Source organism: Centruroides vittatus, unplaced genomic scaffold (genome assembly GCF_030686945.1).
Source record: "Centruroides vittatus isolate TY-2023 unplaced genomic scaffold, ASM3068694v2 contig_1776, whole genome shotgun sequence".
Taxonomy (NCBI): Eukaryota; Metazoa; Arthropoda; class Arachnida; order Scorpiones; family Buthidae; genus Centruroides; species Centruroides vittatus.
This window is the reverse complement of record NW_027121087.1, coordinates 421,752-434,245: the sequence shown is the minus strand read 5'-3', so window position 1 is coordinate 434,245 and position 12,494 is coordinate 421,752. Positions and strand designations below refer to the sequence as shown.

Below are 12,494 nucleotides of genomic sequence, written 5' to 3'. Positions count from 1 at the left end.
TATCTAGTTAAAACTAGAATTTACTGCTAGTCAAAAAATGAATTTGAGTTAAAACTAGTTTTAACTAGACGATTTTAACAAAGACATCCAGTATAAACTAGTTTCAACAAGTTAAAACGCTTTCTAACTAAAAACCCTTTTTTGACTGTAACATATGTATACATATATATTGGTCGAGACGAGCTAACAACGAGTAAGAGATTTTTTTCATTGTCGGGTTTTAAGTGGATGTAGCCTACTGTTTAAAATATAGCACATTTGTTTCTACTTTTAATTTTCGTATTACGGTATATAACAAATGCCGGAATCGACACAATTTGCTGATACAAAAATGTTGACGAGATCACTCCTCTCTTTCTCATATGAATCGACACTCATGTGTATCTAAACCGTCCTAGTCAAAATTATTTTGTTATTTTGGTTCTTATGTCTCCTCTGTCATCTAGGTATGAAAATGTATATGTACGATGTGATTTCGTAAAATAATTCTTATCTATAAGTAATTTGTACTGTTTAATTTTAGCATGTATTTAGTTCTTACCTTCCTGTTGCTATATATTACTTTCTGGAAAATTGGGTGACCACAAAGATACTATTTATACAGTTTAAAGTCGATTGGTCGAAACGCCACGAACTTTTCGACCATCAATCCCGATTTGTCGGGCCACATTCCTCGTCACCCGGTCGCCCTATTGTGGACCCAGACGAACCCACGATAAGTATCAAAAACAAGATTCGCTTATTGTCAACAGCGCAAACAGTTAAAAACGATAATAATAAAAATCCAGCAACAAGTTGCTTAAGTTTTCCAGCAACATTTGATGGCGACATCTGTTATGATAGTTAAAAATATAAAAAGTATTTTTAATAAAATATTATAAAATGGCAAAACACTTAATTTTGAGGGTAGGGATTAATTTTATAAAAAAATTTAAATGCTAATAACGAGTAAAATCATCATTAAGTCCGACCCTATTAGAGATACACACGACACCTTTTATCTTCCCACTCCCTCGACCTTTAATTAATAACCAAAATTTAATAGTATCGATCCCCGAATACACAAGCCTCCCAACAAAATTTCAGAAAATTTTGACAAAAACCACAGGAATTATTAAGCTTCAAAGAGGGTGAACAAAATCGTGTTTCCCACACACACTAACATCCATATATACAGAAAAAATTCCCGAAACCTTTTGCATTTCTCGGCGGTTTTAGGTTTCCTAAGTCCAAAAATGTAAAAATCTGGGTAGGGATCATGTTTTGATCGATCTCCATACTCTCCCTCTGTTATATACTGTATAACTCGAATGGAGTCGTACTTAATGAATATTTTACTAGTTATTAGCATTAGAAATTTTTCGTAAAACTCATCAACTCTACTCTGAAAATTATGCTTTTTGCTATTTTATAATAATTAATAATATAAAACACTTTAAAAGTAAAATCCCATAACAAATGACGCGCACACAATTTTAAAATTTGGCCGGGAAAGTTACGCAACTATTGTTGGATATTTTACTCCCCGATTTCACGCACCTCAACCGAAAAAACAATGCCAACTAGTTTGGAAACTGTTCTATGACTAAAATAAATTTAAGTAATAAATTATTTTTATAAAACGTAGTAAATTTTGAAATCATTACCGAATTTCTGTTGTAGAACATTCCGTCGTTATAGTATTCTAAGTGTTATATATATATATATATATAAAAAAAAGTTGTTGTTATATTATATTATTATGTAAATGGATATTTATTTGAGGACAGATATAATACATACTTAAAACGTGCTTCGATTTAGTCGTGGCCGTTAGCGGGCCACAATAAAGAGCACTGGATAAGTAATGATAATGTATTTATATAGTATCTTAAATTATACAATAGACTCTCAGTTAACCGGCATCCATGGGGATTGTTAGATGTAGTACTAATGCAGTTTCTGGATGAGTTAAAGTTAATATGAAATAAACGATGTTATTAAAATATTTTCGTTCTATTCTATACGAAAATTCCTCAATATACTATAAATTACGTAATGGAAATAGGCTTTCAGTACAATGTATATAAAATTCACTTAGTTGCGTTTAGAATTAGACTTGAAGAATAAATATATCTACGACAAAAATTTCCACAAAGCTCTTAATTTAATATTTTATTTTGTGTTAACAGAAGCAAGTTATATGACAAAACATGTTATGTAATCAAAGTCGCATATAGGCTCTAATTATGAATAATTCATCTAACGAAATAAATAGGTAATGCTATTTATATTTCTTCTACTTGAAAAATTAAATATATTTGAATTTCTAGAGAATAAACTTGATATTAAGTAATACAGGTCTACATAAATTTTAATATTGCAGTGAGAGCGACAAGGAGGAAGACATAACAGATATCATTGGACATTGGGGTAAATGGCAGCTGTTCTTGATGATGCTTATAATATATACAAATATTCCTAACGAATGGTACATGTTTGGAATGGCCTTTATGGCACCGAAAATAAATTATTGGTGCACGACACTATTAAACACTTCTAATACTACCACTGAAAAATGGAAAAATTTTAGTATTCCATTGGAAGAAATTGCCGATAAAGAGACACGTGATCAGTGTGATGTTTATAGCATTACAGAAAAAGGAGAAGAGATTCGAGTACCCTGTCAATCCTGGGATTACGATCATTCATTTTACAAGTCGACCATAACTGAGAAAGTAAACAGATCGAAATTATTTTATTGTTAAAAACAAAATTAATTGTTATTTTGTGAAATTCCAATTTAAAAATTCATTTTACAGTGGAATTTGGTATGCAAGAACGCATATTTACCGTCGTTAGTTCAATCTCTCTACTTTTCCGGATATTTATTATCTTCTTTTATCGGAGGACAATTATCAGATAAGTAAGATTCATTAAACGTCATTTTCTAAGTTTTGCGTATTAACATAAAATTTGTTTGTAATTTTAAGTATTTTATAAATAGATTTGGCAGAAAACCCGTACTTTATTTAAGCTCGGCGTGGACATTTGTTTTCGGCATGATATGTACATTTGCTGAAAATTTCTGGTTGTTTGCAATATCTCGGTTTCTTCTCGGCCTAGGACAGGCATCTATCTGCTTAATTGTATATGTTCTTTGTACGTGTTATACACACTGGTACATTTAATTGTTTGTATAAATTATATTTAATTAATTTATCGACTTTTTATGTATAGCATCTGAAGTTGTTGGAAAGGATTATAGAGTAGTAGTGGGGTTTTTCAACAACGTCGGTTGGGGATTAGGACAGATGATTATTCCTGGCCTCGTCTGGCTTTTGAGAGATTGGTTTTATATAAATTTAATTTATACGTTGCCTTATTTAATATTTCTTCTTTTTTGGTGGTAAGGATTTTTCTCTGCACCTTTGATTTTATTTTACGGTGTCTCATGATATCAATATTTAAATTTAAAACAATTAAATCGACAACAGGATTACACCCGAATCTCCGAGATGGCTTCTTTCTCAAGAACGAGTCAACGAAGCGGAAAACGTGACTAGAAATGCGTTAAAAATAAACAAGAGAAAAATCGATCATTTGAACGAGAAACTAAAATTCATATCCGAGTTGAACGAAAAGGTCATTAATTTTTCTAAAATAAAACAAATGAACCTTTAAATCAACGTTCGTGAAATTTAAAATAATATCTTTTTAGGAAAATAAAAGAAATCAGAATAAACAGGCGACTTTTTCGGATGTAATGAAATCTCCCAATTTACGAAGAATGACTTTTATCTTGTACCTCGCTTGGTAAGTTTTATTTTCTCTTAAATTTTCTGTAAGAACATCGTTGGTAGACTATATACGAAAGGCCTTTATTCATTGACTGTACAGAGTTTCTTTACAGGATATCCATCGTTATATCTTATTACGGGTTATCATTCTCGGCCGACGACATTGGGTTGGACGTGCTCTTGTTCTTCTTTCTTGCTGCATTAGTAGAAATACCGGCGGGTGTTTCATATTACTACTTTCAGCGATTTCTTGGTAGGAGATACACGCAAATAGCTTGCTTGATAGTAAGTGGATCGGCTTGTCTGCTAGCTATCGCCGTACCAAGAGGTGTGTTTCAAATATGTCCAATTATTTCTCTCTGTGCTAAATAATTTTTACAATTTTCAATAATTATCATTGCAGATTTTCATAAAGTTCTCATTAGTTTAGCTGTTGTGTCCAAATTCAGTCTGTCCGTATCTTTTAGCTCGTTATATCTTCTATCGTCCGAGATTTATCCCACTGTAGTCCGCAACGTTGGTTTAGGATCTTGCTTGACGGTAGGAAGAATCGGAACCATAGCTGCTCCTTTCATGAAAGAAGCGGTAAGTAGTAATGGCTTAGCTTATAAATTGCTTAAAAGAATCTGTGCTAACCGTAATGGAGATATTGTCATTTCAGGCATCCCAAATAGACAGAGCTTTTCCTCTGGCATTATTTGGATCCTTGTCACTTATCGGAGGTTTATTAGTGTTTTTCTTACCGGAAACGAAAAACATGGAGTTGGCTGATACCATAGAACAAGGAGAAACTATTGGAAGGTTTGTTCTCTCAAAAAATACATTTTGAATACTGGTTGTTGACTCTAATGATAAGACGTTAATTCTCATTTAAATCGTAAAATGGTTCCGTCGTCACTACCACCGATGGAGTATCAAATATGTAAATCATAATTTCGCTTTGTTTTTCAGGCATGAAGTATACGTGCTTACAAGGAATTTCGAGAAAGAAGATAATGTAAATTGAAGAAATAAGTTTGCTGTACTGTTTACAATGCACTTGACTATTTGTGATAAGATAGATAATTATCTATGAAAATTGCGTGTGTGGCACTATCTGTTATGATATTTTATTATCAAACATTTTTATGCTTTTAGTAATTATAAAATGTCAAAAGTCCTAATTTTCGGAGTAGGAATGGGTTTTATAAGATGTTTTAAATGCTAATAACGAGTAAAATCCTCATTACGTTTGACCTTACTCGAGATATGATCTGCAACTCCCTTTAACCACAAAAATGTAATAGCATCAATCCCCTAGTACATTAACCTCCCTGCAAACTTTCAGAAATTTCCGATAAAAAGCATAGGATTTATTCAGCTTCGAAAGTTTGAAAACAATCAGGCCCCATATACACATTAACATCCATATATAAAGAAAAAACCTCCGAAGTTTTTTGCATTTCGCGACGTTTTAAGGCCCCGAATCCAAAATTTAAAAATCTGGGGCTCATTTTCTACCGATTGCCATACTTTCCCTGTTATGTCATGGACCAATAATACATTTGTTATAATGCCCAACCATTATAAATGACGACTAAAAATGGTCTCGCAGCCTGATAAATATTGACTAATTTATTAAATATTGACCAGACGTTATGGATACAGATACATTCCCTTTCGGCAATTTGATTTTTTTTTTAAATCACCACTTTTTCCATTAAGAATTCTTCATTTTTGTGAATTATTTCAAAGTATTTTAAAACGGCATTAGATCTTTTAAAATTAAGTATTAGTTTAATTAATACAGTTAATAAACGGTATTAATTAAACTAATGTTAACGAAAATATTAAGAAATTCATACTTCAATAAAAAAAATCGACTTAAAGGAAACTTCTGGAATGTCATTTTTGTTATATAAAAAGTTCATTGTTGTTAGTTTTAAAGAGAATCTCTAAATCTTCCTCTGTATTAATGTTATTCAATGATCACTAGGTATAAAATTCTTTAGTCCAACTATAACTTTGCTCCAAACAGGACCTCGTTGGAGCTGCAGTATGATGCGCTCGATTTTTCATCAGTTGTACAAAATGTAATCCTTTTGTTAGTGTTGTTAGTCTCTAACCAAGAACTAAGCATATTTTCTACGTCTAGATTAAATCTTTCTACCGAACCCTGGCTTTGGGAGTGCTTGGGCTGTCCCATTTTCGACAATACAGCGCTTCCATTCCTTCAGATATTCGAATATACAATAGCAATCTTATCGTTTTTTTACATGTAGTATAGAAATTTGTAATGCGATACATAATGCAGTTATAATAAAATATTAATTTTAATTAATTCAAAGTACGTTAAAATATGAAAATAATCGCACATGTATTTATATTTTAGAAAATACAAGGGAAGCGGCGGTTCCAAGGACGGCACGCCACTTTAATAATTGTTTAATTCGCACCATGCCCCACAGATTACGAGTTGTCACAGTGTTATTCTATATTTCGTCATTTCATTTCTATTCATAAAAAAGAACTTTCGAGTTCATTTGTCTGATTAATGGGTATAATATATGTATGTTACAGTCAAAACCCGTTTTTAGTTAGAACGCGTTTTAACTAGTTGAAACTAGTTTATACTGGATGCCTTTGTTAAAACCCGTTTTGTCTAGTTAAAACTAGAATTTACTGCTAGTCAAAAACGAATTTGAGTTAAAACTAGTTTTAACTAGACAACGATTTTAACAAAGACATCCAGTATAAACTAGTTTCAACTAGTTAAAACGCGTTCTAACTAAAAACGGATTTTGACTAACATATACATTGTTTAAAAGTTTTGTACTCTGTTGTTCATGAGAAAATGTACACTAAATTTTCAGTTAGGTGAATATTTTAATTTTTTGTCTAACAGTTGTATTAACTTCTGTTTGAATGCAGGGAAAGTCCTGCAAGAGTCCTTGCCTGTTTTATTGTTTTTTACGACGATTTCTCAGATCTTTTTTAATAAATTGTAATTTTTAAAAAGTAATGCGACAATTCTGGAGATACCTCCTCGACGGCCAGGACGACTTACCGTTTCCTGCCCTCTATAAAACATCGTAAAAAGATGAACTATATATTACCTACGTACAGCTTGACACAACTGATGACAGGCCATGGCAATCTGCCGAGATACCTGCATCGAATTAAAAAACGCACCCGCGACCATTGTGATTGTGACGGGGCAGCAATAGGAGACGCTCTGCATGTGTTATTAGATTGCCCTCTTCACGATATGGAAAGGAGGGCCCTCATAGGCTACTTTTTGTCCAAAGGACAAAGCTGGCCACCCCAACTGGACATCTTCTCCAGTGGAGAGAACTTTAGGCAACTAAAGACATATACCGATCGCTGCAACATCCTCCAACACAGAATATAGTCACCTCTAGGTGACTATATTCAGATTAATTGACTAGGTGTATCGACACATACTCCGTCAACGCTAGCCCAGGACTCTCTCTGCACGATCACTTTGGACATGTTATTGTTGTACTCCCGTAGGGGCAGCTGTTCATAGGTATATTCAACTTGATGTTGTTCCCTTACCTTGATGTCGGTGTTCCTCGGGCTCCCAGCTGTAACCAATTCTTCTATCGCGAAAGTGCGGTATAATTTTTTTTTTTTATTAACAGCATTGCAGGTAACTAATTTGTTAACTGTATCTACCATAGCCAAATTGGCAATTGTACATATGTAAATGTTTCTATACTATTTCAGCTTATGCGTTGTAGGACACATTGTGACCTCTTCCCTACCACCTTCCTTCCTTACTTTCAACCCTCCCCATCCCTCTCTCCCCCCTCCTTCCATTGCTAAGTCGTCTAGACAGCTTTCTTACTTTAAATTAAATTAAATTAAATTCTGGAGACATCTTTTGATAATTCTATAACAATGTTTACACAATGTAAAACGCTTGTAATTTTGAATGAAAAATTTTGCTAAAAATACAATTCGTAATTAGATTCAATCTAGTAAACAAACATCTTTATAGTGTAATTTTTAAAAAGTATTTAAAAGCTTATCGATATTTATAAAATGTCCTCCTTTTATACCGTACATACTCCAGTTTAGTCCTTATTTAAATTTAAGTTACTTTAAAAAATAAAATAAAAGCAAAACATATTTTCTTTTTATTGGAAAGTAAGAGCTTCACTTTCATTTAGTTTATTGTCTTTGTATTTAAAAACTGTAAACCTATTTTAGTGTAAATTATAGTCAAAAAGTTAATGATACAAACAACTGAATATAACAAAAATATAACATGCTCAATACTTTTTACAATTGAAGATGTTTCGGAGTTTTTTCATTTAATATTTTTTAATAAAATTTTATGCAAATGACCATTGATATTTATTTATTTGTAACAATTTACCCGTGATGATTAATGTTTGACAACGTATTTTTCGAAGAAATATGAGATATACCGACTTCATTTCTGTTAGTTGCTATTGGATATTTTAAATTAACTTATTTTCTGTACTATTATCCTCCACTGCTTCTTCGTTTTCCGATTTCTTTACAAGAACATAAGTTGTACATCTAGAATAATATATATATATATATATAATTATTAATAATATTAAAAAATACTTTGTTAAAAGATAATAAAATATTCATTACAGCTCTTAAAAGCTGTAATAGAACTAGAATATTATTGCATGAAAAATACAGTACATTTACTGATTAGTTTGTAAATGAAGATGTTACTAACAGCGACCAAAAGATATAGGGCCTATAATTATACTAACAAAATTATTTTGTAAAAACGCAAAAAGTTCAACAATTAAACACCTGTAATGACTTTATTTAATAAATTTAAATTATATACAAATATTTCTAATTAATTTTTTAAGGGGTCACGCTTTTGTTAATAGATTATGAGTTGGCTTAGTAAAGACATAACTATTTTCCTAACGTCCTGTTAGGATTTGAAGAAAGACACTAAGGCATTTCAAGCTAGTGTACGAAACTCTATAAATAAATTTTTTGTATAAATGCATTTGATAAGATTGAAAACAGAATTTTTGAAGATCCTTCGTTTTAAAACGGAGATTTCCTATCTTCTATGTTCTACAGCAATTACAGTTGTCAATAAATTTTATTTTTCATATTTTCTTTAGTTAGAGATAATTATAGCGTTAGCATCAACCCTTAAAATCAGAAGTTACAGATAAAGACGATAATATCAAACTGACATCTGAAAATGAAAATGAAATCCAGGAAATCTGTTCCACTTTTAAATTGGTAATATTTGGTAATTCATATACAGTGGTGCGTTATATCTTCATGGGGTCCAGGAGAATTTGAATTACGTTGCCCCATAAAGCTATAAACAAAACAACATAGTGTTTATGTTGTTTTTTTTAATGCATTTTCCTGTAAAACATCTCTTAGAGGAAGTTTTTGAAATAATTTTTTTGTTTTTACAAAATCTTTTTTCGCATCCTCTGTATATACTCTGTATACAAATTTTGGTGTCAATCCGTTTATTGATTACAGCTATAAAGTGCTCTAATAGGGAAATAATTCTGGTCACCCTGTATATAAAAGGTAACGGTATACAAGTATCCCTCGTATAACACGGTAGTTACGTTCCGAAAAGTGTCGTGTTATGCAAATCCGTGCTATACGAAACAAAGGACTAATGCAAAACATAGGATTATGTTGCAGAAGTTAGCAAAAGTATCCTATTTTTTCGTTACTAAGAGAAATGTGTTTATTAAAGCAATCAATAATTTAATTAACAATTACAATTAAAACTACTGTACTGGTATTACGCGTAAATATTAATTTTAGTTAAACCAGGACATACATCAATAACGTAACTAGAACTGATTTTAAAATGGATCAAATATGTTCAACCCTGTACCACCGGGGATGTAACTACTCGTAAATGCGCTGTATATGAAGAGTAAACTCTTAAAATATTATAGTGTTTAAGTGCGTTTGTCACGTTCAAATCTTTCTCCTGCACTTATTTAATTTTTTATTAATTTCTTCATTTACGAAGGTAAGTGTCCTGACTACCTGGTTACAATTGCTAAGAGAAGCTCTTTTCATAAAATAACTACACAAATATGAAAATTGAGAATTTGAACAGACAAACAGTTTGACAGAGTTACTGAAATTGCTTTAAAAAAAAGAAGAAATGATAAAGTTACAAAAGACGTTATGAATTTTACTCAAAAGGAAGCGATCATGAAATGTTTATTAAAAAAAATAATAAAATTTTCTAAAACATTATAGGTGCTGTAAGTGCAAATTGATGTATGGAATGACATTAACAGTTCACATTCGTTAGCAAATTAAATTGTAAATTAATAAATGAAATTCTACATATTTCATTACAATATGACGAATTTCTTATTCAACGAACTGCAAATATGAAGATATGAGTGGATGAAACTGTTATGTTATATCATTGAAAACACGACTGTCCTGCATGAATAAAGGTGTATTGTACTGCTTCTCAAATACCATTATCAAATAACTCGGAAATTAAACGATACTGTCATACTCCTAGCGACACACTATTTCGTTGGATAGAATTAAATAGAAATAATTATGTAACTTAATAAAAACTTGAACATCAATTCACTCAAAACTTCGATTTTGTAACGTAACACATTTATCCACTCATATCTTCTTTTGTTCGTTATTTTACATAATTAAACTACTACAGCACATTAAATACAAACCTTCCTATGTGTTCGCCTTGTGCTAAGGTATCAGACAATTTCAAATCTTTTGTCTCTGGTAACAATAGTACCAATAGAGCTCCAAATATCGAAATTATTCCAAACAAAGCAAGAGGAAATACTCTATGTACATGGATTGCCTAAATAAAAAAAAATAGGAAATTTAATAGTATAATGGCTGAAAATGTTCAGTAAATTTATATACATAATTTTTCTCATTTTTTCAATTTCATTACTTACTGCTTCTTTCATAAATGGAGCCGCTATTGCTCCTAAGCGCCCCATCATTGAACATGATCCTAAACCAACATTACGGACAACAGTTGGATAGATCTCAGCAGGTAATAAGTATATGGTAATTAATGATATCGACATACTGAACTTTGATATAACGCTTAAAACAATTAGAATGATTGAAAAATCTGTAAACGTAAATCAACACTTTGTATTTTCAATAATCGCAAGTTATATTTTTTATATTTTACATATATTTTATTTATACTTACCTTTTGGAACAGAAATAGCAATAAGGCATATTAATCCGGTTATTACCATGGGAATAATTAGCATGAGCTTCCTACCAATATGGTGCTGAAAGCAGAAATAAAGCACACATGCTGGTATTTCTACTAAAGCAGCAAGAAAAAAAAATAATAAGCTGTCTACTCCAATATCATCAGCTGAGAATGACAATCCGTAATACGACAATACATTCGCTATCCTGCAAGTTAAATATAACACAAAACTTTAAATAAGATTAAAACTGCAGCTGAAATCTATGAATAAAATAAATCAAAGCTCAGCATTTGAGATTTTAAAAATAACTTGACATACTGAAAATATCTTTCTTTGGTATACAACAGCATAATAATGATTGAATGAATTCGATCGACCAAATGCGAATGCATTCAATTCATTTCATCACAATAAGGATCTTGAATTACAGTCAAACCTCGGGTTTCGAACTTAATTCGTTCCTAAAAGTTCGAAAACCGATTTGTTCTAAACCCGAAACAAACTGTCCCATAAGAAACAGCATAATATGGATTAATCCGTTCCCGACTCCCAAAACAAATCTTTTTTCTTTCCTTTTTAGCTGAATTTCATACATAAAAATGCCTATAAATAACTTAAACTGAACCCGAAAAATACAAGAAATTTCAAGTCAAAATTAGGACACTTCATGTCAATTAATGACACGAAGTGTCCTAATTGGATTCTTGACTTAGTTATGCTGGTTATGCAAAATAACTATTTTAAATATGATGATCGATATTATGGTCAAGAAAATGGTATTCATTGGGATCATGCATAGGCCCCATTTTGACATTATGTATGAGGTAATTGGATGAGCATACTGTATAATAAAAGTACAAGGTATAAAACAATTTTTTCGTTATGTAGATAGTTGCTTTTTAATATGTTGTAAGAGAAATCAACATTCAGATAATTTTAAATAAGGGTCAACAGTTTAGATAATGACACAAAAGTTGAAATAGACAATGAAGATAATACTAAGTTGAATTTCCTTGATGTTCAAAAAAAAAAAAAAAAAAAAAAAAAAAAAAAAGGCCTACTAAATAATCAGTTACAAATTTTAAAATATGTAAAACCATGTTCAGTTCCTAAGATTATGAATTATACACAGGAAGTACCCATGTATATAAAAGAGAATGTGTTCCGTATGTACAGTACACGGATAAAATTAAAAATAGAACAACGTCCCTTGGTGATCAAGAAACAGAAATAAATGAAATAATAATCATCTTAATGAATGGTTACAATAAAACGGTGATATCCAACATAGATCAAAACAGAATAAGCACTCCCAACCAGTGTCACAGTTTATAAAAGTAATATATAAGATTTTTTTTCAAAAATGCCTATTAAATAACGTTAATACCAGATTTGACGAACACACTAGGTAAATTAATTATGAATAAAAAAATAATAATAAAATAATTTAGACACTTGGAAAGAAAAAAATAGTCTATAAATTTAACTG

General features: G+C 31.1%; 2 protein-coding genes across 8 annotated transcripts in view; one reads left to right on the top strand and one right to left on the bottom strand.

Moving 5' to 3' along the window:
* Nucleotides 1-4,839, top strand: part of LOC136969331 (uncharacterized) — a 127,628-nt gene extending 122,789 nt beyond the window's left edge. Inside the window, exons 13-22 of the mRNA XM_067263460.1 lie at nucleotides 2,366-2,717; nucleotides 2,802-2,905; nucleotides 2,987-3,141; nucleotides 3,220-3,388; nucleotides 3,477-3,624; nucleotides 3,701-3,795; nucleotides 3,893-4,107; nucleotides 4,183-4,364; nucleotides 4,441-4,580; nucleotides 4,731-4,839. Coding sequence (XP_067119561.1) covers nucleotides 2,366-2,717; nucleotides 2,802-2,905; nucleotides 2,987-3,141; nucleotides 3,220-3,388; nucleotides 3,477-3,624; nucleotides 3,701-3,795; nucleotides 3,893-4,107; nucleotides 4,183-4,364; nucleotides 4,441-4,580; nucleotides 4,731-4,785 — 1,615 coding nt within the window. The 3' untranslated portion in view covers nucleotides 4,786-4,839. The remainder of the gene's footprint in view (nucleotides 1-2,365; nucleotides 2,718-2,801; nucleotides 2,906-2,986; nucleotides 3,142-3,219; nucleotides 3,389-3,476; nucleotides 3,625-3,700; nucleotides 3,796-3,892; nucleotides 4,108-4,182; nucleotides 4,365-4,440; nucleotides 4,581-4,730) is intronic.
* A 3,074-nt stretch (nucleotides 4,840-7,913) lies between these two features.
* Nucleotides 7,914-12,494, bottom strand: part of LOC136969278 (organic cation transporter protein-like) — a 34,455-nt gene continuing 29,874 nt past the window's right edge. For all 7 annotated transcript variants that reach the window (XM_067263385.1, XM_067263378.1, XM_067263383.1 and 4 more), the window contains 4 exons: nucleotides 10,996-11,210; nucleotides 10,730-10,911; nucleotides 10,490-10,629; nucleotides 7,914-8,330 (listed from right to left, as the gene is read on the bottom strand). In XM_067263385.1, the coding sequence (XP_067119486.1) occupies nucleotides 8,249-8,330; nucleotides 10,490-10,629; nucleotides 10,730-10,911; nucleotides 10,996-11,210 (619 nt within the window). In that variant the 3' untranslated portion in view covers nucleotides 7,914-8,248. The remainder of the gene's footprint in view (nucleotides 8,331-10,489; nucleotides 10,630-10,729; nucleotides 10,912-10,995; nucleotides 11,211-12,494) is intronic.